We start from the raw sequence: 23,750 nt of genomic DNA on the forward strand, positions 1-23,750 counted from the left end.
TCTTCCTCATCCAGGAAGTAGTGCGCGAGCACGCTTTGAGTTTGACAGGCACCGGGATGAACCAATCAGATTACGAGATCCTCGGACTTGTCCAATCAGCTCCGTTCAGTTGGGAGCCGCTTTAACGGTAACAAGAATTACAATGTTGCTAAAAGAGTTACAGGCCAATCGCTTCAAAGGAAATGAGAAGGGGCGTGGACTTCTGACGCACTACAGTAGAGAATGCAGGATTGAGAAACGCAGGATGTTTATAAAGCGATAAAACACACACACACACACACACACACACACTCTACAGGTTAGAGGATGGGGTGGAGGTATTGGAGATAAGAGAAGGGAGAAAATGAAAAATTAAATGTTTTAATAAATACTAGTAGGTGGTATGGAATAGGTAACAATAATGTAATTACTAATAAGTGCTGACTAATTGAAGGGCCCTCATTTTATTCTAAGGATAATTTTTTTTAAAGCATCCAGGGCTTTTTTTTAAATTTTATTAATTCTCTAGCCAACAGTTAATTCTCTAGCCAAAGACAGTTATTATTATTATTATTATTATTATTATTATAAGAATAAGTAAAGTATATTATAATAATTACATATATTAACAAGTTATGTCTTAATGGTATAGGTATGTCCCCTGCAAATGCATGTTCCCATTGTCTTTATGGTGTGCCTTGGTGTGCACAGGTGCTTGGGCTTGGCTTTGCAACTATATTTAAGACTTAGATAATAAGGACTTGTTTTTTTTTTAAACTATAAATTTTCTTTGAGTGTATTCGTTTTGGTGGTGTAGAGGTTAGCACTATCACCTTGTACCTCCAGGGCGACGGTTTTAAGGTAGGTTTCTTGGTGGGTTTTTTCCAGGTGCTCCAGGTTCCTCCCACAGTCCAAAGATACAGGAAAAAGCAGTATAGATTATAATAAGTGAGTGAGTGTATTAATTTTGTTACTGAAGTAGGTAGTCTTGACCCACCCAATAACTTCATCTGTATTACTAAAACAGAAATACTGTGTGTTTGTAGGTGTTGGGCAAGGTAGTTCCATTATAGACGTGTCACAGGTATTTTTCACTGATGTGACAGTAGGCAGCTAAAATTTTTTATCTTCAACTTTTGTTTCATACTGTGAGTGTGTCACAGGCGTCCTCACCGAATGTACTAGGAGTGGTGGTCAGCGCCATCAGTGTTTTACGCCTCACTCAGGAATGAACACAGCAGGCGTGTTTGAGGCAGAAGTAAGGTGCAGCCAAAACACAGGATCAGTGTGGAGAGCAGCAGAGAGTTGACCACACACTCCATTCACAGGTAATTGTGACACACAGCCATGGGTCCCCTCTAATATTAAATGAAATTAAGTGATGTAAATGTAAATAAAATAAATAAAAGAAATGTGAACAAATGTTTTACTGCAACAGCCTTCAAAGTGCCTAAAGATACAATAGAAAAATTATAGTGTTTATTCTAACAACCTCAGCAGCAACCTCATTTGTCTGTTTTAACCACTCATCCTTCAGCATCACCAGTAAACTATCATCTGCACCTGTTTTTCACTGGTTCATGCCTTAAAATGTTTTTTTTTTTTTTTATAAATCATTTTGAATAAATCATTGGTCACTGTGTGGCTTAACAAACCAAAAAAAACATTCCTCTGAACTGCACTGGTACAGGAACTAGACTGAAAATGAAAGACAAAAAAAGAAATGAGGGGGTCAAAACTTTTGCACAGTACTTTATTTAAAGAAAAAAAGCCATGCATTTCATGTAAAGTCCCATTAATAAATCTAGATTTAAAAACAAAACACAAGGTGGAAAGGCTTTTTTTGTTATTGTTATGATTTAAGGTGCAACAACAAACAAGCAAAAAAACAAACAAACATTGGTCAATATAAAGCACCATTAATTAATCTGGATTTATGAAATATAGGAAAACTTTTTTGCATTTGTTATGATTATAGATAGATAGATAGATAGATAGATAGATAGATAGATAGATAGATAGATAGATAGATAGATAGATTAATCCATGGATAGTGGTTCATATAAAGTCCCATCAATAAATCTGAATAAAAAAGTGACATATATACTTATGGTATTGGTTCAATTATAGGTGTGTATATATATTAAAAAAATATGTAGGTAGATACAGTAGAGAGATGGATGGATGGGTGGATAGATAGTGGTTCCAATAGTCGCATTATGGATGGAAATAAATACAACTTATATTATGGTATTTATTTTCCTTATGGGTGTCTAAAATTACTGTAGATAGATAGATAGATAGATAGACAGACAGACAGACAGACAGACAGACAGACTTATGGAAAAAATAAAATCCCATGTAAAACCCCTACTTTTTAAAATCTTGCTCATGTGTTTTTTTCCCCTGTGAATTAAATGTGTGGAATCATTTGTGGAAGGACGGGAAAACACAGCCCTGCATATAAAAATTAAAGCATAAAATGTGTAAAATATAGAAATTGACTGTTTGGGCTACAGAAATAAGCTTTATAAATGACTTTTAATGCATTTTCCTGATATTAATAATGTCATTCTGCATTTCTGACATTCAGAGAAACAGGTGTGACACCAGTGACGTTGCATTGTTGATGTTTGTTCCTTCCTCAGGTGTCTTCTTGCTCCAGAGTCAAATGCCAGGTGCAGGTGAGCTCGCGAGCTCAGCATGGTTCATGGGGTATCTCCAGCTGACGCCCGCGCTGACGCAGTCCACCACAGGCTGAACAAAGTCGCCTCTGTCAGCTCGGGATTCCCTCTGCACAATGGACAGCCTTTAGCCCGACACTGTGCCTAGGCTCGGATTAAACAACACGCCGAATTACCGAAACTTCCCCTAAAATGTGATAAAAGAGGCAAGGCTGACAATCACGTCATTATTACGTTTCTAGTGCAACCTACTTCTGTTCTAAACAATAAGCCGCGGGAAGGCCTAACCACACTCACACACACACTCACACACACCACTTTTACGTTATAGTCTAGAAAAGGAACTGGTCATCTGACACACACAAGAAGATCCTGTTTTAACTTGATACCCCTGCAAGTGAACTGTATTTCTGAAACTGTTGGGTTTGTGCGTTGTGTGTGTTCAGCATATGAACCTGGAAAACATGACTGTCTGTGGAGTTTCCTCAACACACACACATTAAGTAATCTTGGAAACAAAGTTAATCTGTTTTATCTTTCCAGTCTATGCTGTGCTTGGAATCATGACCAATGTATGAAATTTGTTGGATTCCTTTCCAGTCAAACTCTCCAGGAAAATTTATTTTATTTTCATTATTATTTTTCACATTTTTATTACATCTTAATGTATTTCCTACAGCCAGAAAATAATTTAAACATTGCTTTAAAGTTTAAATCCAAAATATATCACCTACTTTTTAGAAAATGTGTTCCCTTTACAGTAGTGAAAATATATGGTAGAGTTTTGTAACTTTTTCTTCAGACCAAACAAATCAGAGTTGTTTATTGCTAAATACAGTACAACATACTAGAGATGTTTATTCATTGATTCATTATATGTGTCAGGATCATGTTGGATTCTGAATTTATTCCAGAGGGGAATACATCCTAGACACCATGCACGTGTATACATTTACCCCAAGAGTCAAATCACCTTTGCTGATTCACCTCAGATGTTTTTTGGCAGGTTGAGGAAACCGGAGAACCTAAAAGAACCCAACACAGAGGATAAACCAAGCTCAGGCTCGACCCTGGGACCCTGGAGCTGGTGAAGCAGTAACACTATGCCCATGCACCACCATTCCAAAGCAACTACTCCTACTTGTACTACTACTGTACAACTACTACTACAACACCTTAAAATAATAACAAAAGATATCCTATTGACACTGTAGTTTCAAACAACGACCGTCTTACAGGTCTTAAAGCCACTTGTTAGACTTGTTGTCTGAATAGTGCAAGTGAAATCTGATATCGAGGGTCAAAACGTGTCCGTGGGAAGACGTTATACAGGTTTTTAAGGAATGTCTAACTACACCTTTACATTCACATTTCGTAAAACTTTACACCTGCTTTCATTTTGATTTGTTTTTTTGTTTCCCTTTAGTATTTTTAACATAGTTATTAAGTTGCATATGCATGATTGAACAATGCATGTTTTTATTGAACTGACACGTTAACAGCAATTCGTTGCACAACTTCTTATCTTCCACCTCAGCACGCACTGTTTAATTAATACAAAGGGAGCATTTGTGAATCCTGTAACTGCAGACTAAATTTCTTATCACATGCTCAAACTGCACTTTTTGTCACTCCTCTGTTTTGTTCACTTTCATGTGAAATATGGAGACTTTGGTTATTTTTTTAAATAAAGATTTAAAGTCCCACGATATGCACCTAGTAGTAGACGTTACCAATTATGATACTTTCCCTGTTCACTGCCAGCAAGAGTACCTTTCCTTGTACCACTTTTTTTTTTTATCAGCCATCCATGCAACCCCTGCCTGTACCACTTGTACACCATGGATCGAGTGCTAACCAATCTCCGGGCATAAACGTGCACACACCTACTCATACACTGATCCATCCATAGATAGATTAAACCTCTGTAGTCTAACTAGTGACCGTGGAACCAGTGATAACCGTTGTATTTATTAACACCAATTAGCCTAATCTGCTCGTCTTTGGACTGTGGGAGGAAACTGGAGTGAAACCTGGACATGCAAACTTAAGGCACACTCACAGACCGTGAGATGGGAATCGAACCTGGACCCTGGAGGTGCAAGACGACGGTGCTAGCCACTAAGCCACCGCCATCAATGCAATCAATGCCTGCATTGGTAGACTTTAGGAGGAAACTGGAATACCCATTGAGAAATTTAATTATAGCATTAAAATATAGCATGCTAAAGGGTTGGTGCAAAAATTTGTCTTGCACCTATTTTTTATATTTTTATCTAGTAATATAAGAATTGTATAATTGGAACGTGTTCCAGTTTGCAGAAAAGAGCCCTAACTAGTGCGTCAGAGAAGCACAGACTCCTCTGACCTGCTTTAAGGTCCGAGCCCTTTTTTCTCTCTCTCTCTTTCACTCTGAACAAGTGCGCCACCCAAGACAAGTGCGCAAAAACACAAGCGGCTTTCTGTCCTCAGGATCGCAGCGCGTCAGGGGTTGACGCCGATGACGTCTGCCTCGTTGGCACGTGGGCTGCGGCGTTCCGAGCCCATAAACAAAGGCACGTTGCGCCGGAGCGCCAGTTGCGTTAACGCCGGAGAGCGAGCGCGCACTGGGGGAACAACACCGCGCGCGACCTGCTCTCATTATTATTATTATTACTATAGTTAATATAACGGTCTTGTCGGGATGGACACAGCGCTGAGAGGATTTAGAAACAGAAACTGAGGTGAGGAATAAACTTTAGTCTATAAAAGTACAAAATTATTGGGATTATAAATTGCGCTCTCTCTTTCTCTCCATCTCTTTTCCCTCTGTCTTTCTCTCACTTGGAGCACTTTGAGAAAAACATAACATCGCTCTTTTTTTCTCTTTCTCGCTGTAAGAAAAGTTCAAATAAATTGGAGACGCTCCGGTGCAACCAGTGAACTGCAGAGATTTCACGCAAACCCAGATCATCAGGTGTGTAAACTGGAATAAGTCTGAAAAAATAACCCGTACACACACACACACACACACACACAGTCTATGTACATCTCTAAAAGTGTGTGCGTGTGTGTGTGTGGCTATGACGCGTGAAGCGCCTTGGAGAACCCTCCTCCTGTCCTGAGCATGTATATAGTGTCCACCACCACCACCATCACCACCACCCAGTTCAAGAGCAGGACCAGAGCCAGGCTCCTCTCCAGGACCAAGTTTTGTTTGTTTGTTTGTCTGGAGATTGTGTTGATATATATATATATTTTTTTTCTTCTTTTCTTGCTCTTCCTCAGAGATGCCCTGCGTGCAGGCTCAGTATGGCACGTCCCCTCCTGGTGCCAGTCCTGCGTGTCAGAGCTACGGCTACAGCGAGTACAGCTGCGATTTCCTCACGCCCGAGTTCGTCAAGTTCAGCATGGACCTGACGAACGCGGAGCTCGCCGCCGCGTCCTCGTCGCTGCCCAGCTTCAGCACGTTCTCCGACTCAGCCGGCGGCGGCGGCGGAGGGGCAGCGAGCTACGAGGCCAAGCCTCCATGCGTGTACCAGCTTCCCCACTGCGCCGATCATCTCCAGGTCAAGTCTGAGGAGGTTACGCACGTGGGTTACGCGCACCAGAGCCAGCAGCAGCAGCCGCCGCCGCAGCAGCCGCACGCCGAGGACCCCGCCGCGCCGTACTACAGTAAACCGTGCCACTCGGCGGGCTTCGCTCCGGCCTGGGACGACGCGTCGTCCTTGCACGCCTTCCACCCGGGCTACCTGATGGAGCAGCAGCGCAAGAGCGCCGTGACGCGCTTCTTCTCGACGTTCAAGCCGGCCGCGTCGAGCGCGCAGGTCTCCGCGTGTCACATGCGCTTCGACGGCGCCGCGCAGCACGGGTTCGCGCCGCTCAGGAAGCAGCAGCAGCAGCAGCAGCATCAGCCTCAACACCACCACCACCACCACCACCACAGCCTGGGATTCCCGCATCACCACAGCCTGCACATCAGTCACGGACGCGTCCTGATGGAGAGCCCCGTGGCCTCATCTTCGGCCTCTCCGTCCGCCGCGCGTGGCGCCGCGCACGCGGAGGGTCTGTGCGCGGTCTGCGGCGACAACGCGGCGTGTCAGCACTACGGAGTGCGCACGTGTGAAGGCTGCAAGGGGTTCTTCAAGGTATCTCGAGCTTTCCTTTCTTATCACGTGCTCCAATCTTAATCTTAATTCATATCTTAATGATGTCCTCTTAAGGGTGATCCCAAATTTAAAAAAGGGAGGGAGTTTAACACTTGTTGTTCTGTCACTCACGAATGTATGTGCACTTCGAAATAAGTAAAGGTACGAGGTGAAGCCTGAAATGTACACACACAGAATTAGAATTAGAATTAGAATTGTATTCTCCAAGCATGTTAAAAACACACACAAGGATTTTGATTCCGACTGTTTGTGGCTTTCAAAATACAGACCAACATAAAACACACTGTACATTTGTTATATAGTCTAGACACTATACTCAGTAGGTGCATAACTTTTAATAATTGTACAGACTGAATGAAAAGAATGTGAGTATGTAACAGATGTACATAAAGTGAAATCATCAGAAAGTCCACATGGTGTACTTGTGATTAAATTTTAGTCATAGATTTTAGATTTTTCTCCACTTGACAAAAATCGTAGAAAATAATGAATGATAAATATATATATATATATATATATATATATATATATATATATATATATATATATAATTCAAAAATCTGTGTTGATTTTGCTGGTAATTTAATTGGATAACTTTCCAAAAATGTAGTGCACAAAGGAGACTAAACTGAACCTTTCCTTGTCCCTTGGGTGGGATACCCTTATCTTATGTATCTTTAATATCGGTTAAGATAAGCATTGTTCCTTTAAAACATAAACTGATGTCACTGGATCTTAAAATGAAACACAAATATTAAAGGTAATGGTAGACATATACTAGTTCAGGTAAAATATTTTATAATAGGATTTATTCTGAGACTGTTTAATATGAACAAGAAAAATTACAGCTTAATACAGAAAAAGATCGTTTGTACATTAAACAAAGGATTACATTTCCAAAATAATCCCAACTCATACTTCTGAAATTTCGCCTTAGATTTCATTTACCCAAGACACCATCTATGTCCTTTCATGAGGTTATTAATGCTAGAAAGAAAAATCTAGATGTCTTAAATAGGAATTTAATGTTTCCGTAATGGGGTGGGGTGGGGTGGGGCGTTGAGGGTAAAGGTGGGGGGGAGTGAAGGGAGAGTGAAATTCCCAGCCGGCTCTTTCGCTCTCTGTGCCATGATGGGATAATTGCACTAATCTGACAAGAGAGGTCAAAGAGTCAGTGCCGTGGGACCCCCGATTTATGTCTCTCCACGGTTCTGTATTTACCCAGCGTGTGCCCCGTCCTGCTCCTGAATCTATTAGGCAGCTTTGCTGTGTCGAGAGCAGACTCGAGAGCCTCTTGTTCAGTGATGAAACTGTGTTATGTCAGTTATGAGTTCTCACTAATTGGTGTTGTCCTTCCATAGCGCACGGTGCAGAAAAACGCCAAATATGTGTGTCTGGCGAACAAAAACTGCCCTGTCGACAAGCGGAGGAGGAACAGGTGCCAGTACTGCCGCTTTCAAAAGTGCCTCGTGGTCGGGATGGTAAAAGAAGGTACGAGATGAAACAGTTCTGCATTATCTTGACATAATCCTTCTGTTACGTGTTTGTGCTTGTTTGTGTGTTTATAAAATTGAAGTAAATCTCTGTTTTTTGTCTCATAATGTTTTTTTCGGTCTAACTTCTAGTTGTAAGAACGGACAGTCTAAAAGGTCGACGAGGACGTCTCCCATCCAAACCCAAAGGCCCACAGGACGTCCCCACCTCCTTATCACCTGCCAGTCTCCTGAGCGCTCTGGTGAGGGCACACATGGACTCCAACCCCTCCGTAGGCCGCCTGGATTATTCCAAAGTGAGTCACTGTTGAAGACATTTATTGTTTGTGGATTTCTTTGTTGCTTGGGTTGTTCACTGACAGAATGACTTGCTTTCTAGTTTCAGCCCAACCCAGATTACCACAGCGCCGGAGACGAGACCGTTCACATCCAGCAGTTTTACGATCTACTCATGGGCTCCATGAGCATAATCCGCGGCTGGGCAGAGAAGATGCCTGGCTTCACCGAGCTCCCGAAATGCGACCAGGACCTGCTGTTCGACTCTGCGTTCCTGGAGCTTTTTGCCTTGCGCTTGGCTTACAGGTTTGTTATTAATTTTTTGCGCAAGATCTTCGATCATCTCTAGCTCACATCTCAAGCTCACAATGATTTCATGTAACATGTCTCTCTTCCAATCTTTTCATCCAGATCCAACCTGATGGAAGACAAGCTGGTTTTCTGTAGCGGTGTCGTCTTGCACAGGCTACAGTGCGTGCGAGCTTTCGGCGAGTGGATCGACTCAATCGCAGAGTTCTCCTCCAGCCTCCAGAACATGCGTATAGACGTCCCGGCATTCTCCTGCATGGCTGCTCTTACAATAATCACAGGTGACTTAAAAAATGTACACCACACCACCTTTTTTTATTCACCTTTGTTTATTATGTCATATTAATGCTTTTTTTTTTTTTCTACAGAGCGGCACGGCCTCAAAGAGCCTAAAAAGACAGAGGAGCTTCAGAGCAAGATTTTAACCTGCCTGAAGGACCACGTGGCCTGCAGCGGCCATCTGTCAAAACTGCTGGCCAAGTTGCCCGAGCTGCGCACACTGTGCACGCAAGGACTTCAGCGCATCTTTTACCTGAAGCTGGAAGACTTGGTTCCGACGCCCGCCATCATCGAGAAGCTCTTTCGTGACACATTACCCTTCTGAACACATGGAACGTTTTTCAGAGTTTTATACGTTATTATTCGAAGCAAACGAGATTTTCTTCCACGCTCTTTGGACTAAAAGCGTCAGACACGACAGCGCAAGAGCTAAGAGCAGATCTAAGGAGTTGTTGTTTTTTGTCAGAGAAAGGAAATCATCCTGTTAATCATTTATTTACACCTTAAGCTCAAAGATGCCATCATCATTACTCCATAACTGCATACCTTTCATTATAGCTTCACTGTACTCCGTAATGTGCTTTATAACAGAATAATAAGCTCGGATTTGGGATTTTAAGGGGTGGTTAAATAAAAAGTATCTGTAATACAATAATGCAGTTCAAACATAATATCTAAGCTATTGTTATGCATCTATGCATTATTTAAGGAGAGAGAGAGATTGTAACAGACTTGTTTTGGATTATGCAGCAGATCTGATTAATGTGACACAATTAAATAGTAATGATAATTAAATTTAAAATAAAATTTAATCAAGAATTAATGTAGAGATCACAAACACTTTGGTTTAGGATTCTTCTGACTATATAATGAATACAGAACTTCCTATACATTATTTGTTTTGGCAAACTATTGTTACAAATTGTTTTTTTTTTTCTTTTTTTGTGATGCAAAACCTCACGAGAGTTTAATCCGTAGATAATCCAGTATGAACGCAGTTTTTGCGGCCCCGATTTGAGGCCTTTGGTTGGTTTTAGAGATTAAAACAAGTCATATCACAGCATGAAGAAGACAAACTTCCTTTACAAACACTTGATGAAATCTATTGGATGCCATCCGCCTCATCGTGTCTCTCAGAGGCTCTGATTTTGACGAGAATAATCATTTAAAAAAAGCGCGTCTAATAATTAAACGCGTCATTTGCGTCATTCAGTTTAAAAAAGAAAACAAAAAGAAAATGTAAAAAAAAAAAAGGAAGACAGCACTCTCTAATAAGCACTGAGTCGGTTTTTAAAGGTGGACCACGGACATGTTTGCTGTGTTGCTGAGTTAACAGTGTGTGAAGCTTTTCGTCATTTGCGCCGCATCACCGTGTTGGTTTGACCCGCGGACGCGGCGAGCGCTGAAACCACTCTTCATTTCATATTGAAATAATTCGTAAATAATATTTTTTAAAGATTATTATAATAAACATCTTATTTTCTGTCCATCAGTAACATCATGCCGAGACGTTTTTTTTTCTCTTGTTTTCCTTGTTTTTATGCATTTCCTTTGTCAAAAATGATTCTGCATTTCTGCTGTGTGTATATTTTACATGAAGGAAGCCGGTATGATTATCCATCTCTCGTGCTTTGCTAAATAAACTTGTGGATTAATAACATGACTTTTTTTTTTTGTTAAAGTGCTATGTATAATTTCATGTTATTTCCTCTCGAGAGATTTGTGCAAAATGAAATTCGATTTACTTTCATATCTCATAACCAGGGGATTTATATCTATAGTTATTCTATATCCATTTGTGTGAAATTCTTTTTTTAAATATTCTATTCGGGTAATGAGATTAAAACGAGAACGTGGAAAAAACAAACATTTATTAATTAGAATAATTAGAAATTATTAAGATTTTTGGACTAAACTTGTATTTTATTTGACTTCATATTAAATAGGAATGCTACATATAGTATGACAATAAATTCAAAATTGCTAAAATTACCTATATATCGCATTTAATAGGCTATTTGGGAGGGTTTGTTTGTTTGTTTATTTATTTATTTATTTATTTAATCATTCATTTAAACTAATAAGCTCTATAAAGAGTATTTTGTTTTGGGCTAGGTTTTTAGTTCGATTTTAATAAAAAAAAAAACATATAAGCACAGTAAACACAAAACACAAACATTTTAATATAAAATAGCCTATAATAACTTTTATTTCCAGACAAAAAAAACCACACACCCTTTATGTGCTTGGGCCCTATACGTTTTATTACATTTAATGCTTGAAATTAATATCGTGTATAAAAATGTATAAATGCACAGATTTATGGATTATAGATACAGATTTCTATCATTTCAGCAAATTCACTTTCACAAAGTCAAGAATGAAATTCCTTCAATTTCAGAAATCAAAAGTTTAGTATTAAGGTCCAAATATTTTAACTCCACGAGGGTGCGTTTTATTTTTTGACACATGATAAAGTGATGTTGATTCTGATGCGGACGCATTCAAACACACACACACACACACACACACAGGCCAGTCCACGAGAGCGGCTGTGAAAGTGCAGCTTGCTCTTTTGTAAAGGTCACAGAGCACAGCGAGCCTGTTACTGAACAGCTGAAACAACAAAACACACTCGGGATGCTGGTGTGTGTGTGTGTGTGTGTGTGTGTGTGTGTGTTACAGAAGCATCAAATTAGAGGTCGGGAACCTGCGTACACACACCTACAGCGGTGTAATGACCATACTGTACTGAGAGAGAGAGAGAGAGAGAGAGAGAGACAGACAGACAGACAGACCACGTGACTACAGTACAGTCAGGTAAGTCGTTTTTTCTCGGATTAGATTTTCTGTAAAACAGTCACAGGTGACAGTAGAGTTGATCAGCACATCAATAAACGTATAAATAATATCAGTAAATCAGAGCTCTGAGCTCTGCGCTGTGACTGTATGACGTCACTCCATATTTATCAGCGGGAAAAATTATTACGTCTGATAAATTCTCTCTCTCTCTCTCTCTCTCTCTCTCTCTCTCTGTCTCTCTGTTTTTTCCTCCCAGTCTGTCTGTCTGTCTCTATTTCTTTGTCTGTCTGTCTCTCCATCTGTCTGTTTCTTATACTTAAATTTGTGATACTCTCTCTCTCTCTCTCTCTCTCTCTCTTATTTGTCTTTATTTGCTTTGTTTCTTTTTCTCTCTTTCGCTGTCTGTCTCTACTTCTCATTCTGTCTGACTGGCTGTCCCTCTCCTTGTCTTATTGGGTCTGTCTGTCTGTCTTTCTTTCTTTCTTTCTTTCTGTTCACTTTTTCTGTCTCTCCCCCTGTCTGTTTCTTTATACCTCTCTCTCTCTCTCTCTCTCTCTCTCTCTCAGGTGTCAGTACTCTATGCATGTATGTGACATCTCCTCCTCCCCTCCTCCTCCACACTTTGGGAATTATGAATATTGATTAATCTTCAGGAAGAAGGCTTTATAAAAATGATCACATCTGCGTGTGGGATTGATGCGGCACTGGATCGATGCCCTTCCTGTTCCTCTGCGCTCTCGGCTGTCAGCGGCGCTGCAGTGCAAAAACCAGGAGGTCGATATTATCTGAGATCTGTCACATTTATTATAATTATGAAGGGGGGGGGGGGGGGGGGGCAGCTCTGTGTGTGTGTGTGTTAGTGGCAATAGGTAAAACAATAATATAACTTATGAATAGTGACACAACCTTTTCATTATTTTGCCTCAAACATTTACATTTATGCAAATAAGAATGCATGTGATTAAATATATGCAAATTTATATTAGTAATAAAGCCAAACATATAGTATTTATATGATATTAGAATTAAAATGTTTATGGAAGACACCACAAGCACTGTTATAATAAATATTTTAACATTTCATAATATAGCCTAAATCCAACAATTTACATGTACAAAAGCCTATATCTAATAATATAGCAGGTATTTGCAGACTTAAACAAGTTGGAATATTATTATATAGTTTTAACAAAAATATAAAACAAGCCAGCAGTAAAAAAAAAAATATGAATGCTTGAAATCATCTTGAAACTCTTTTTTCTTTGATTCAGAAAAAATATAGAAAGTATTTTTTTTTATAGAATACTTGTCCTTTTAAAAAAGTGAAACAATTAATGCACATTAAACAAAACAATTATTTTCTGTTTTTAAGGTGAATGAAATAAGCTGAGGTATTAATCATAATGACACATGCATTAAAATATAGATCATGACACAAGTTTTGTAGCGAGATATGACCTGACACACAATGTGGTGTATAGCATCCTTCCTGATAAGTGACAGCCTTGACTGTGAGCACGTATGAAGGCCATATTCATGACGCTGTGTAGGAAAGTGCCTGACATGTTATAATGCGTTCATAAGGCATTATACACATTGTTAGAGTGAGACTATAAATGCTTTACACACTTTATAACAAAGCGTATTATGCATTATACATGGTTAACATAGTGCATTATCCACAATATTTATTTATTTATACCAAAAGGTGAGGAGAATAAACCATGCAGGTTGTGGACAGTCCTGAGAGACTTACAGGATTTACTTTATGTTTCCGCTTATTCCACTTTTGAATATCCGCTCTGTTAGTGTCTGGGTTCCGTGCACTATGGAGCCCTTGTTCCAAACAACAAGTAGTGCCCTTGATCAGGGGTTATAAACATATAGATATAAGGGTTATATACACAGAATATGTATAACAAAATAAAACAACATAAAGGCAAATCAGAATGACTTCGGTACCAGTCAAAAGTTTGTACACCCCCTCCTTTCTTAATGGTTTTTACTTTTATTGTTTTAAACATTGCATATTAATACTGAGGAGATTTAAATAACGACAGAACTAATGTATGAATATAAATATGTTTTACATTATAAATGTATATTTTATATATAATCTTCAAAGCTGCCACATTTTACTTTGTGCACTCTCGGCCTTCTTGTAATCAGCCTCATGAGGGAGTCACCTACACTGGTTTTCAACAATCATGAAAGACCGTCTCTCTCTTTCTCTTAATCAGCAAGCCTCTTGTTCCTTTTTCCTCTCTCCCTCTCTTTTTTTCTATTTATCTACCTTTTGTCCACTATGTCTAGATTTTTTATTATTTTATTTAACTTTGTTTACTTATTTGAAAGGTAAAATTGCTTTCTTAAAATTTTCTTTTTTTTGAAACTTATTAATCTAAATATTTATTTACTTAATAATTCCTTTATGTGTCAATAAGATGGACATGTCATGAATGTTTCAAAATTAAAGACCCCGAAAAGTCTCTCTCCATATGTCTTAATCTGTCTCTCTTTCTGTCTCTTTGTCTCTCCTTCTCTCTTTCACTCGCTCTCTTTTCTCAAAATCGACCAGCCTTTGTCTCGCATGCGTCCCTTTTCAATTTGTCTCTGTCTGTCTGTTTCTCTGTCTCTCATTGTGTCTCTATATCAGCACATGTATCTCTGTCTCTCTAAATATGTCTCCCCTCTCTCTTTCTCTTTCCTTCTCTCTCTCTCTCTTTCTCTTTGGGTCTACTTCAGCCTGTCTCTCTCACTGTCTTTCTCCCTCTGTCTTTGTGTCTTTATTTATGCATCACTTTCTGTCTCTCTCTGTGTCTCTCTCAAGATGTTCCTGTCTGTCAGACTTTGTTTGTATGTCTGTATGTATCGCTCCCTCTCTCTCTCTCTCTCTCTCTCTCACACACACACACACACACACTTGTTTTTGTCTCTATATCAACCTGTCTCTCTTTCTGTTTCTCTCTCTTTCTGTTTCTATCTCGCTTGTTCACACTCATACACCCACACAAATGTAAACTTTTTGTTTCTGTATTAGCCTCTCTCTCTCTCTCTCTCTCTCTCTCCCTCCCCATGGGTGTCTGTCCTTGTCTGTCTGTCTCTCTTTTCTATATTGTATCATTAATGCATGTCTGATCCGGGATTTCCCAAAATACTCCTGGATGCAGAGCACTCTCCCCATCACACACTCATACGCACACACATGCACACACACACACACGCATACACACACACACACACACACACACACATTTGCATATGACCTTTAATTCAAATGTCTGGAAAGATTGAGCGGTACAGAGCTGCTGTTATTTCACAGGAAAGTCGGTAACAATCCTCGGCACCTCGACCCTGACGTGTGTTTCCAGCATTTTAATAAGATTGAACCTTGTAATGATTATTAATTGACTATTTAGATTTACTGGCGCATCATTACACACAGTAACAAACATCTCACTCATAATAAGTGTGAAGTGTGTGTTGGGGAAACATGAACGAATTTCCCTTAAATATCAGCATCCTGATGAAAATGATATTCCTACAGCGCATCCTGGAGTGTTTTATTCCAACGGTTATTCTAACAGTTGTCTCTGCACTTTCTTTTGTTATTACAATGAAACTCTGACACTGGAGACTCCTTCCACACGCCTTACATTAACTGTAGTCTCACCTTATTGTAGCTCTGAAAAGGCTGAAACATGTTTAACATTCTGCTGAGACATTCCTATCATGGTAGCTTTGTGCAGTGTCAAATCTGAAAGTATTGGCACCCTTCATGAAACACTTCTAAATCGTTCCGAAATGGTCTCCGAACTGTCTGTGGTTTTTTTTTTTTATTGACAGCTGCAAAGCTAACTAGCTTCTAATACAAGCTAAATCCCAAATCCCTCCCTGATTTAGGGCACTACTTGGTGTGTGGAACGAGGGATTGTACACCCTACGTACAGCAGCACCTGCTTTCCATCCAGGATTCAACACTGGAACCAGGAAGTTAACCCTTAAGTCGAATAGGTGGAAATATAAATTTAATCTTGCACGTTTCTCAGGACTGTTTACCTGCTGCTGTGATGTCACTAATTAGCTCAAGGTGAGGTGGCACCAGAGTACTGCAGATGTGAAGAAGGAAGTGGAGAATTAAGGGCTTCATACTTTATATTAATTGTTGTATAGTTTTTTTTTTGTTGCATAAAATAACAAATTATTCTTATTGTCTTGATTGTCATTATTTTAGGAAAATGTCATGAAAAGTTATTTGATAAAAATTATATTTTGCTTAAAATTCAGGAAATCTAGTGCTGCCTTTAATTAAATAAAATGTCAGATCCATTTGTAATCCGTCACCATGTGAGATTTCAAACTGGTTCAATCATTAGGGGGAAAAAAAACATGTTTAATAAATAAATAAATAAATAAACAAACAAAAAAAAAAAGAAAGTGAAAACTACAAGCTGATGCAATTGTTTTGAATTTGCTCCAATGTAAAGGTTTTCACTGAAGTCAATTAAAAAATGGGTCAATATGTCATGATGTTAAACCAGGGCCATGATAAATAATAAATAATAAATAAAATAATTTTACAAATGCACTAAGTCTGTAAAGGAACTTAAAGATTTAAAGGCTCGTTAAAAAAAACATCCTTAGGCTGTCTATAAGACTTCATTATAGAAAATGAGTCTGTGGCTTTAATGCATCCTGCAGTCGTACCCGTTCCAACTGCATTTGCAATCTAACAGCATTAATTATTCCTATACGTTCTGGTTATTAAAGGATGACAAATAAATCAGAAGCCTGATTGCTGATTGCTGATGACGTATCGAGTTATTTACATGAAAATGTGTGTGCATGTTCGTGTGTGTGTGTGCGAGAGTGTGTGTCCTCACCTTTGCTGTGACATTTTCCAGCCTGAACTTTCCATTGGCTAATGACCCTTAAGGCCCCGCCCACTTCCTTCGAACCCTGCCATCTACACTTCTGCTGTAATGGATCGGCTCGCGCTGCATGGAAATATCCATCCCATAATTCATGCGCAGGGGAGGCGCGTGGTGGATGTGCTATCTCCATGGATACCCACGAGTGAAATATGAGCACGTGGATGCTGTTAATTACACCCAGAGAAATTAAATGGTGGGAATGAAGCCCTGAAATGTGAGTGGAATTTAAGTGGCCACGTCCTGTAATAAGGTCGGCTTCGTTTATAAGATCATCTGCAAACAAACAACTGACCGGAGACAGAGACAGAGAGAGACAGAGACAAAGAGAGAGAGAGAGAGAGAGAGAGAGATGCATACATGGACACTGAGGGAGAGACAGAGAGTAAGAGAGATGAACATACACAGAGGGAGACTCCTAAATATGACAAGACACAAAGAGAGAAGGACAAAGAGAAGGAAAGACAGAGATCATGAGAGAAAGAGAGATGGAGGAAAAGAAAGATAATAAACGATATATAGAAAATTAGACAGAGAGAGAGAGCAACAGAGAGAGAGACACTGAGAGATATGTAGATACGTAGACAGAGAGAGAGAGAGCAACAGAGAGAGAGACAAAGACAGAAAGAGACACGCACAGACACTGAGAGATATGTAGATACGTAGACAGAGAGAGACTTGATGAGACAAAGAAAGACATGGACAAAAAGAGAGACAGAAAGGAAAACATAGACAGATGTAGCTGGAGAGAATGCCAGAGAGAGACACACAGATCGAGAGAGCCAAAGACATAAAGAGAGAAAGAGAGAGAGAGAGAGAGAGAGAGAGAGAGAGAGAGAGACACACCATAGAGAGATAGAGCTTGGGAGAGACACATAGACAGAGAGACAGAACTTCAGAGAGAGACACACAAAGACAAAGAGCAACAGGGATATATATGCAACAAAAAAAAAAACAGAAAGACAGAGAGAGAGACACAAAGACATTGAGAGATATGTACAGAAGATACCTAGAGTGAGAGAGAGACTTAATAAAGAAAAAAAGACAGAGAGAGAAAGAGAGAGAAAAACATAAACAGTGATAGAAGGAGAGAATGACTGAGACAGAGACGCACACAGGCAGACAGAGCTCGAGAGAGACACATAGAGACAGAGACAGAATGTCAGAGAAAGAGAGAGAGACACACACACAGACACAAAGAGAGACTTAAAGAGAGAACGTAACACATGGACAAATAGAGACAGAGAGAGAGAGAGAGAGAGAGAGAGAGAAATATATAGAGTGACAGAGATGTATAGAAGGAGAGAACCACAGACAGAGAGACACAGACAGAGAAAAACACAGATAAGGAGAGAGATTTTTTTTATTTTCTTGTGCCGTTGGTGTTGGAGTTCGAGTCTACACACATTACACCTTACACACACACTCTCTCTCTCTCACGTGTTCCCTAAACAGACGCTCTCACTCATCCACAGCCTGAGAAAATGGAGAAATGGAGAAACGTAGGTCTGTCCAGCGCTCGCCGCTTTGATGTCCGTATTGATTCGGCTACAAAGCAGAAAGCGCCTTATCACAGCTCGCGCAGGGGATCGCAATCTGCTCAGATAGGAGCCGAGACGCACCTTCTCACAAATCCTTACTGTCTGCAATCTGCAACCGATGAACTCTCACACACACACACACACACACACACACATGATGCACACAAACTCAATTTTTTTGTGACTTTAAAAAATAAATGAGTTTTAATCACCTGTTATTACGCAACATTAAAACTCAGTAGTGAAGCCTTATGACTGTTTATAACGGCTTATAACTGGGTCATTGATTATTTTTCGATCGAGAACCAGGATGTAAATGAACTCTGTTTGTCTGGATCGCTCTTTCTTTTTCTCTTTTTTACTGTCTGTCTATCTGTCTCATCTTCTCACTCTGTGTGTCTCATCGTGTCTTTCTGCTTGTTCTTTCTTTCTCTGATTCTTCACTTGTCTTCCTCGCATCTTGTCTCGGTCGAACTTTTTCCCCCTTTTTCTTTATAATTCTCTTTAACTTTCTTTTAGTCTCTCTCCGATGGGCCTCACAGGACGAGCAGAACCTAATCTTCTGCCACATTTGACTCTCACCTGGAGATCCAGGATGTCCCGGCTGCGTTTAATCCCTTCATCTGCATCCTCCTCTCTCCTGCGGTTCTGCCCTCAAGGCTTATTCCTAGACCTGCACCGAGTGCTCTCACTTCCTGCTTTTATTTATATTCTATTCATATAATCCCAAACCGGTATTACTATTATTATTATAGAGTTTCATCCGTAGAACGACATTTTGACGCATTTAAATCTAACCTGTTTGGATAGTGTGAATTTCTTTTTTTGTTATTTTTTCCATTAAAAAGCACTTGCCATGCACTGAACCCATCCAATTACCTTCCACCAGAGGGTGCTCCTAATGACTCCTAATTACACCTTTAATGGCGCGGGTCCCTGAAATAAAGCACGCTGCTTTACTGTCCTTCCTCCGCTTGTCTTTCTCTGCATGGACGCCGCTAACAAACGCGCCGTTACCCCACGTCCAAGACTCGAAGCGATAACACTGTAAAGAGATTAACGAATTCTGTCTTCTTTTCTTTTTCTGCAGATGTGTCTCTATCTCCTGCTTTCTCTGGCTCACACACACACACACACACACACACACACACACACTCAGTCTATCTCTCCTCCACACCCTGCTACATTTATTGATTATTTGATTGTGGTTGAGTTTAGCATATTTCAGGTAATTCCTCCGCATATATATATATATATATATATATGACCTTAGACTGAGGATGGAGCGAATTCCAACCATTTTTGGTTTAAATTAAATGATATCCTGCTCACATCTATAATACAGTACATGTGACGCTGTGTGAAATCACTCCAACATGTGGGATGCAAAATTTTAAATACTTTTAATCGTCCATTCTTCTCTCAAATAAGAGGATTAAAAGAATATTTAAAAATGTGATGTTTCAGAAGCGTCGAATAAAGGGTTCTGCATCAAGTGATGGAAAGATTCAAATGACCGGAACCGTCAGCTTCAGAAATTTGAACCATGTGTAATAGGTAAAGTATGAGCGTTCCCGCATGAAGGCTCAATCTGGACTCATCAGACCACATGACCTTTTTCCAGAGTGATGGGCGTGTCAGGGTAAGAAGGGCAGCGCATGCACCCATCATGCATAGTGTCCACTGTACAAGCCTCTGGAGACAGGGTTATGATCTGGGGTGGATCAGTTACTCAGGTCGAGACTCAGCAACGTTATGGGGCAATAAAATGAAGTCAGCTGACGACCTGAATGTACTGAATCACCAGGTCATCACATCTGCGGAGTTTTTTGTCCTTGATGTTAAAGAATAAGTTTGAACAAGTGGTTCTGGAAGCATGAGGAATCATTTTCACGCAAACTGTGTGCTGTAATCAAAGCCTAAGGTAGCTGAATGAAAAAGTCTTACAGCCCGTAGTTTGTCCTGTTATACCAACAGAATGACACATAATACATCAAACAGGTTCTGTTCTTTTACACTGTGGAAGTACATGAATGGGGTGCGAATCCATCGCAGGGCACAAGCAGATATAGACACGGACACTCTCACACACTCACACACTCCAACGTCCAGTTAGCCTAGCCTTTTGACTGTCTGGGGAAATCGGAGAACCTGGAGCAAACCAATAGGCATGAGGAGAACATGCAAACTTCATGCACACAGACCAGATACAGTATGAGACCCAAAAAACCTGGACCCTGGATGGACAAGGCCAAAGTGCTAACTTCTACGCAACCGTGCCACCTCAAGCCTAAAAAGTTCTCACAAGCCAAAAATAAAAAATGCTTTCAGAATGCTGGTCAGTAAAGTACTGAAACTGGAGACTCCTTCCATAACTGCTAAAGCAACATCTCCCTGTGGACAAGAAAGCACTCGCAGTAATACAGGACATCAATACTGGTATTGAAAAACATGCCAGTAATTATTTATTTAAAACGTTACACTGTAATGTACAAACAAACAAAAAACGCAAGATATATAGAAATGAAAATGATTGAAAATAAAAATAAATAAATAAATAAAAGCAAAGTAGATGCCCCCGCTGGTTGGGAATTTATTTGCGCTGTATGTTTTTCGGCCCGTCTCACTGATTTATGCCGTTTCATTGTAATGGACAGTCTTGCAGAAAGCGAAGCAAACACAATCTCACACTGTGTCACCAATAAGCGATAAGCCAGAGGGAATACAGCCGTCTGTTTACCCACGATGCCTCTGGTCACTCTGCTCGTCCATCAGTATGCTCGAGGCTGATGTTTAGATCAGAAGCGTCACTAGAGGGGCATTAGGGTTTCTATCAGGTATGAATTAAACTGGTATAAAACATTAGAGCATGTTAAAGGGTTTGTATGAACATTGTAACGAACAGTATTATAATGCATTATATACCATGAGAGTATAAAAAATTACTATAACTATTTGTTAGAAAGCTTATAAGATGTTAGATATCATGATGTGCTATGTATGCTATATAAGCTATGAGTTATAAATCAGGTATGGAACATGTTGGGTGATCTATTACAGGAGAATAAGGTTGATTCTTTTTTTGTTACCGCATGTCCTGAAGTGTTAATATTACACAAAGATAAAATACAAAATACAGTTTCTAAATGCGGAAAAAAAGTTTAAGTTATCGTTATCGCAGGTCTAGCAAACACTTGATTGCAGCTGTTACCACGAAGGGTGGCACAAACGGTTATTAGGTTTAGGGGCAAATACTTTTTCACACAGGGCCAGGTAGTTTTGGACTGCTTTTTCACCATATAAAATAAATCATTTCATTATTTTGGTTATAAAATAAAGTTTTTTTGATGATCTTAATCATTTAAGTGAGTCATTAAAAATCAGTATGGGCGCAAATACTTTTTCACAGCACTGTATATACAGTATAAACAGAATATATACACCATATTGACTGATGTGATGAAATGCTTTAACTTTGTTACACAAATTATAGATTCTATTTATCTATCCATACAGTATATATATATATATATATAGGCCTATATATATAAGTATTAGCCTTTGAGTTTCGTCATGTCATTAGCATGGATGCTAGACAACCACAATGTGCATTTTTGCTAAAGAAAACCTCTTAACCTTTGATTAAAAAAACACTTTAAAGTACTGTATCAGCTCTTGTTGTTTTTTCTGTTATAACCATGGATGCTAGCTAACATCAGATAACTTTTACATTTAAAAAGTGATAAAAAATTGATCCAAAATTTCATCCAATAATCCGCTTCTGTAAGCATGAGTCATGCCTTTTGATTCAGATCATGTGCTTGCTTCATTGTTTTTACGTGAACTGCCAGCTAATTATACACGTGTCAACGTTGCTCTCATTTACTAGTGACTGACTTTGCAAAGACTAATCGAGGATAATTAATGAGATTCATTAAAAGCACATGTAGAGTTTAGTTATTATTGATTATTTTAAATAAATTAATTACGCTATAGAAGATCAAACCTACTGTTATTTTTATTATTATTTTAAATAAACCAGGGACACATTAATACTGTTATAATGCATTTATACACACCATTATAATCATTTATGAAAATGCATGGCACTCTGTAGCTACCTTTATTTTAAATGTTATTATTTTAGGAATTATGTTAAAAAACAATTGTTAAATCACTTTGCATTGCTCACTATGAGAAGACTTGGCACAATAGCAGTAGACGTATGTGTTATAATGCATTCATGTAACACTTAACAGTTGTAATGTATTACAAACAATTATACAAGCTGTAATACTTTTTAAAATAATAATAATAATAATAATAATAATAATAATTATTATTATTATTATGACTGCATTATAGCATGTTGGGAAGTCATAATGTATACGGCCTTCTAGGGAAATATCACTGATTTTACAAATCTTTAAAAATGACCACAGAATTAGACATATTTTTTACTGTAAGCACTTAACCATCCTTGTGTTCATAATGTGTTATAAAAGCTCGAAGAACAAGCTACACAACACACCTTAAGTATAACATAAAGGATTAAAGACATTGAATAATCCTGTTATTACATGCTGTAGTTCTGTAGCGTGTGTAAATACGATTATAAACACTAAATTAGAGAAGAACTGGACAACCAAAGGTTTGTGTGTGTGTGTGTTATAAAGCATTATAATGTAGTACAGAGAAGACAAACAATGTCAAGCATGTATTATAGCGTATCATGTGACCTGACATTCCAAAGAAATACATTATAATGAAAAAAGTCTTCTTTATTGCATGTTTAGCATAAGCAATGATGAAGTGTTACGTATAATGCATAAAGAAGAAGTGTTATTAGCTATAATTAAAAAATTAACCATCAGGCATTGATTATTGATTATGTCTTTTTGTCACTGCATTTCTTTCATTCCTTCTTATGACAACATTTGACCTATGATTAATATGATATTTTATTTTATTGAAATAAAAAAAAATTTTGTTACTCTTGTCTGGCTAAATTTTTGCAAACTTAACATGAAAGTTTTATTTTTGACACTGGAGACTCCTTCCATTAATGACGTCTTTTACTAACTAAAGCAGGAACTGTGCTGAAGGTGTTAAAGGAAAGCAAACACTTAGCCAAAGTGATCAGGTAGGACCAGCGCAGTCCGCTCCTCAGCAGGTAGGCATCACCCTGCGGCGGTGGTGTACGACCCACAGTGGTGTGCAGGGTGTAGTTTAGATTTAACTGCCCCTCTCACAGAGCTTCATTAAACTGTGCAGCTCATGCCCATGACTGATGATACGGGACGGCGCT

At 39.0% G+C, this 23,750-nt stretch overlaps 1 protein-coding gene across 2 annotated transcripts; it reads left to right on the forward strand.

Annotated features, from left to right (window-relative positions):
* Positions 1-5,252: 5,252 nt before the first annotated feature.
* nr4a2b (nuclear receptor subfamily 4, group A, member 2b) lies at positions 5,253-10,121 on the forward strand. Of its 2 annotated transcripts, none has more exons than XM_053497667.1 (8): positions 5,253-5,386; positions 5,544-5,619; positions 5,931-6,790; positions 8,173-8,302; positions 8,437-8,600; positions 8,684-8,886; positions 8,992-9,170; positions 9,258-10,121. In XM_053497667.1, exons 3-8 carry the CDS (start codon positions 5,933-5,935, stop codon positions 9,491-9,493), a joined length of 1,770 nt encoding a protein of 589 aa, XP_053353642.1. In that variant the 5' UTR covers positions 5,253-5,386; positions 5,544-5,619; positions 5,931-5,932; the 3' UTR covers positions 9,494-10,121. The 2 variants fall into 2 exon arrangements, with proteins under 2 accessions (XP_053353642.1, XP_053353643.1); XM_053497668.1 differs by having other exon boundaries at positions 5,336-5,386; positions 5,549-5,619.
* Positions 10,122-23,750: the final 13,629 nt, after the last annotated feature.

The sequence above is a fragment of the Clarias gariepinus genome, chromosome 6 (assembly GCF_024256425.1).
Source record: "Clarias gariepinus isolate MV-2021 ecotype Netherlands chromosome 6, CGAR_prim_01v2, whole genome shotgun sequence".
In the NCBI taxonomy this organism is placed as follows: domain Eukaryota; kingdom Metazoa; phylum Chordata; class Actinopteri; order Siluriformes; family Clariidae; genus Clarias; species Clarias gariepinus.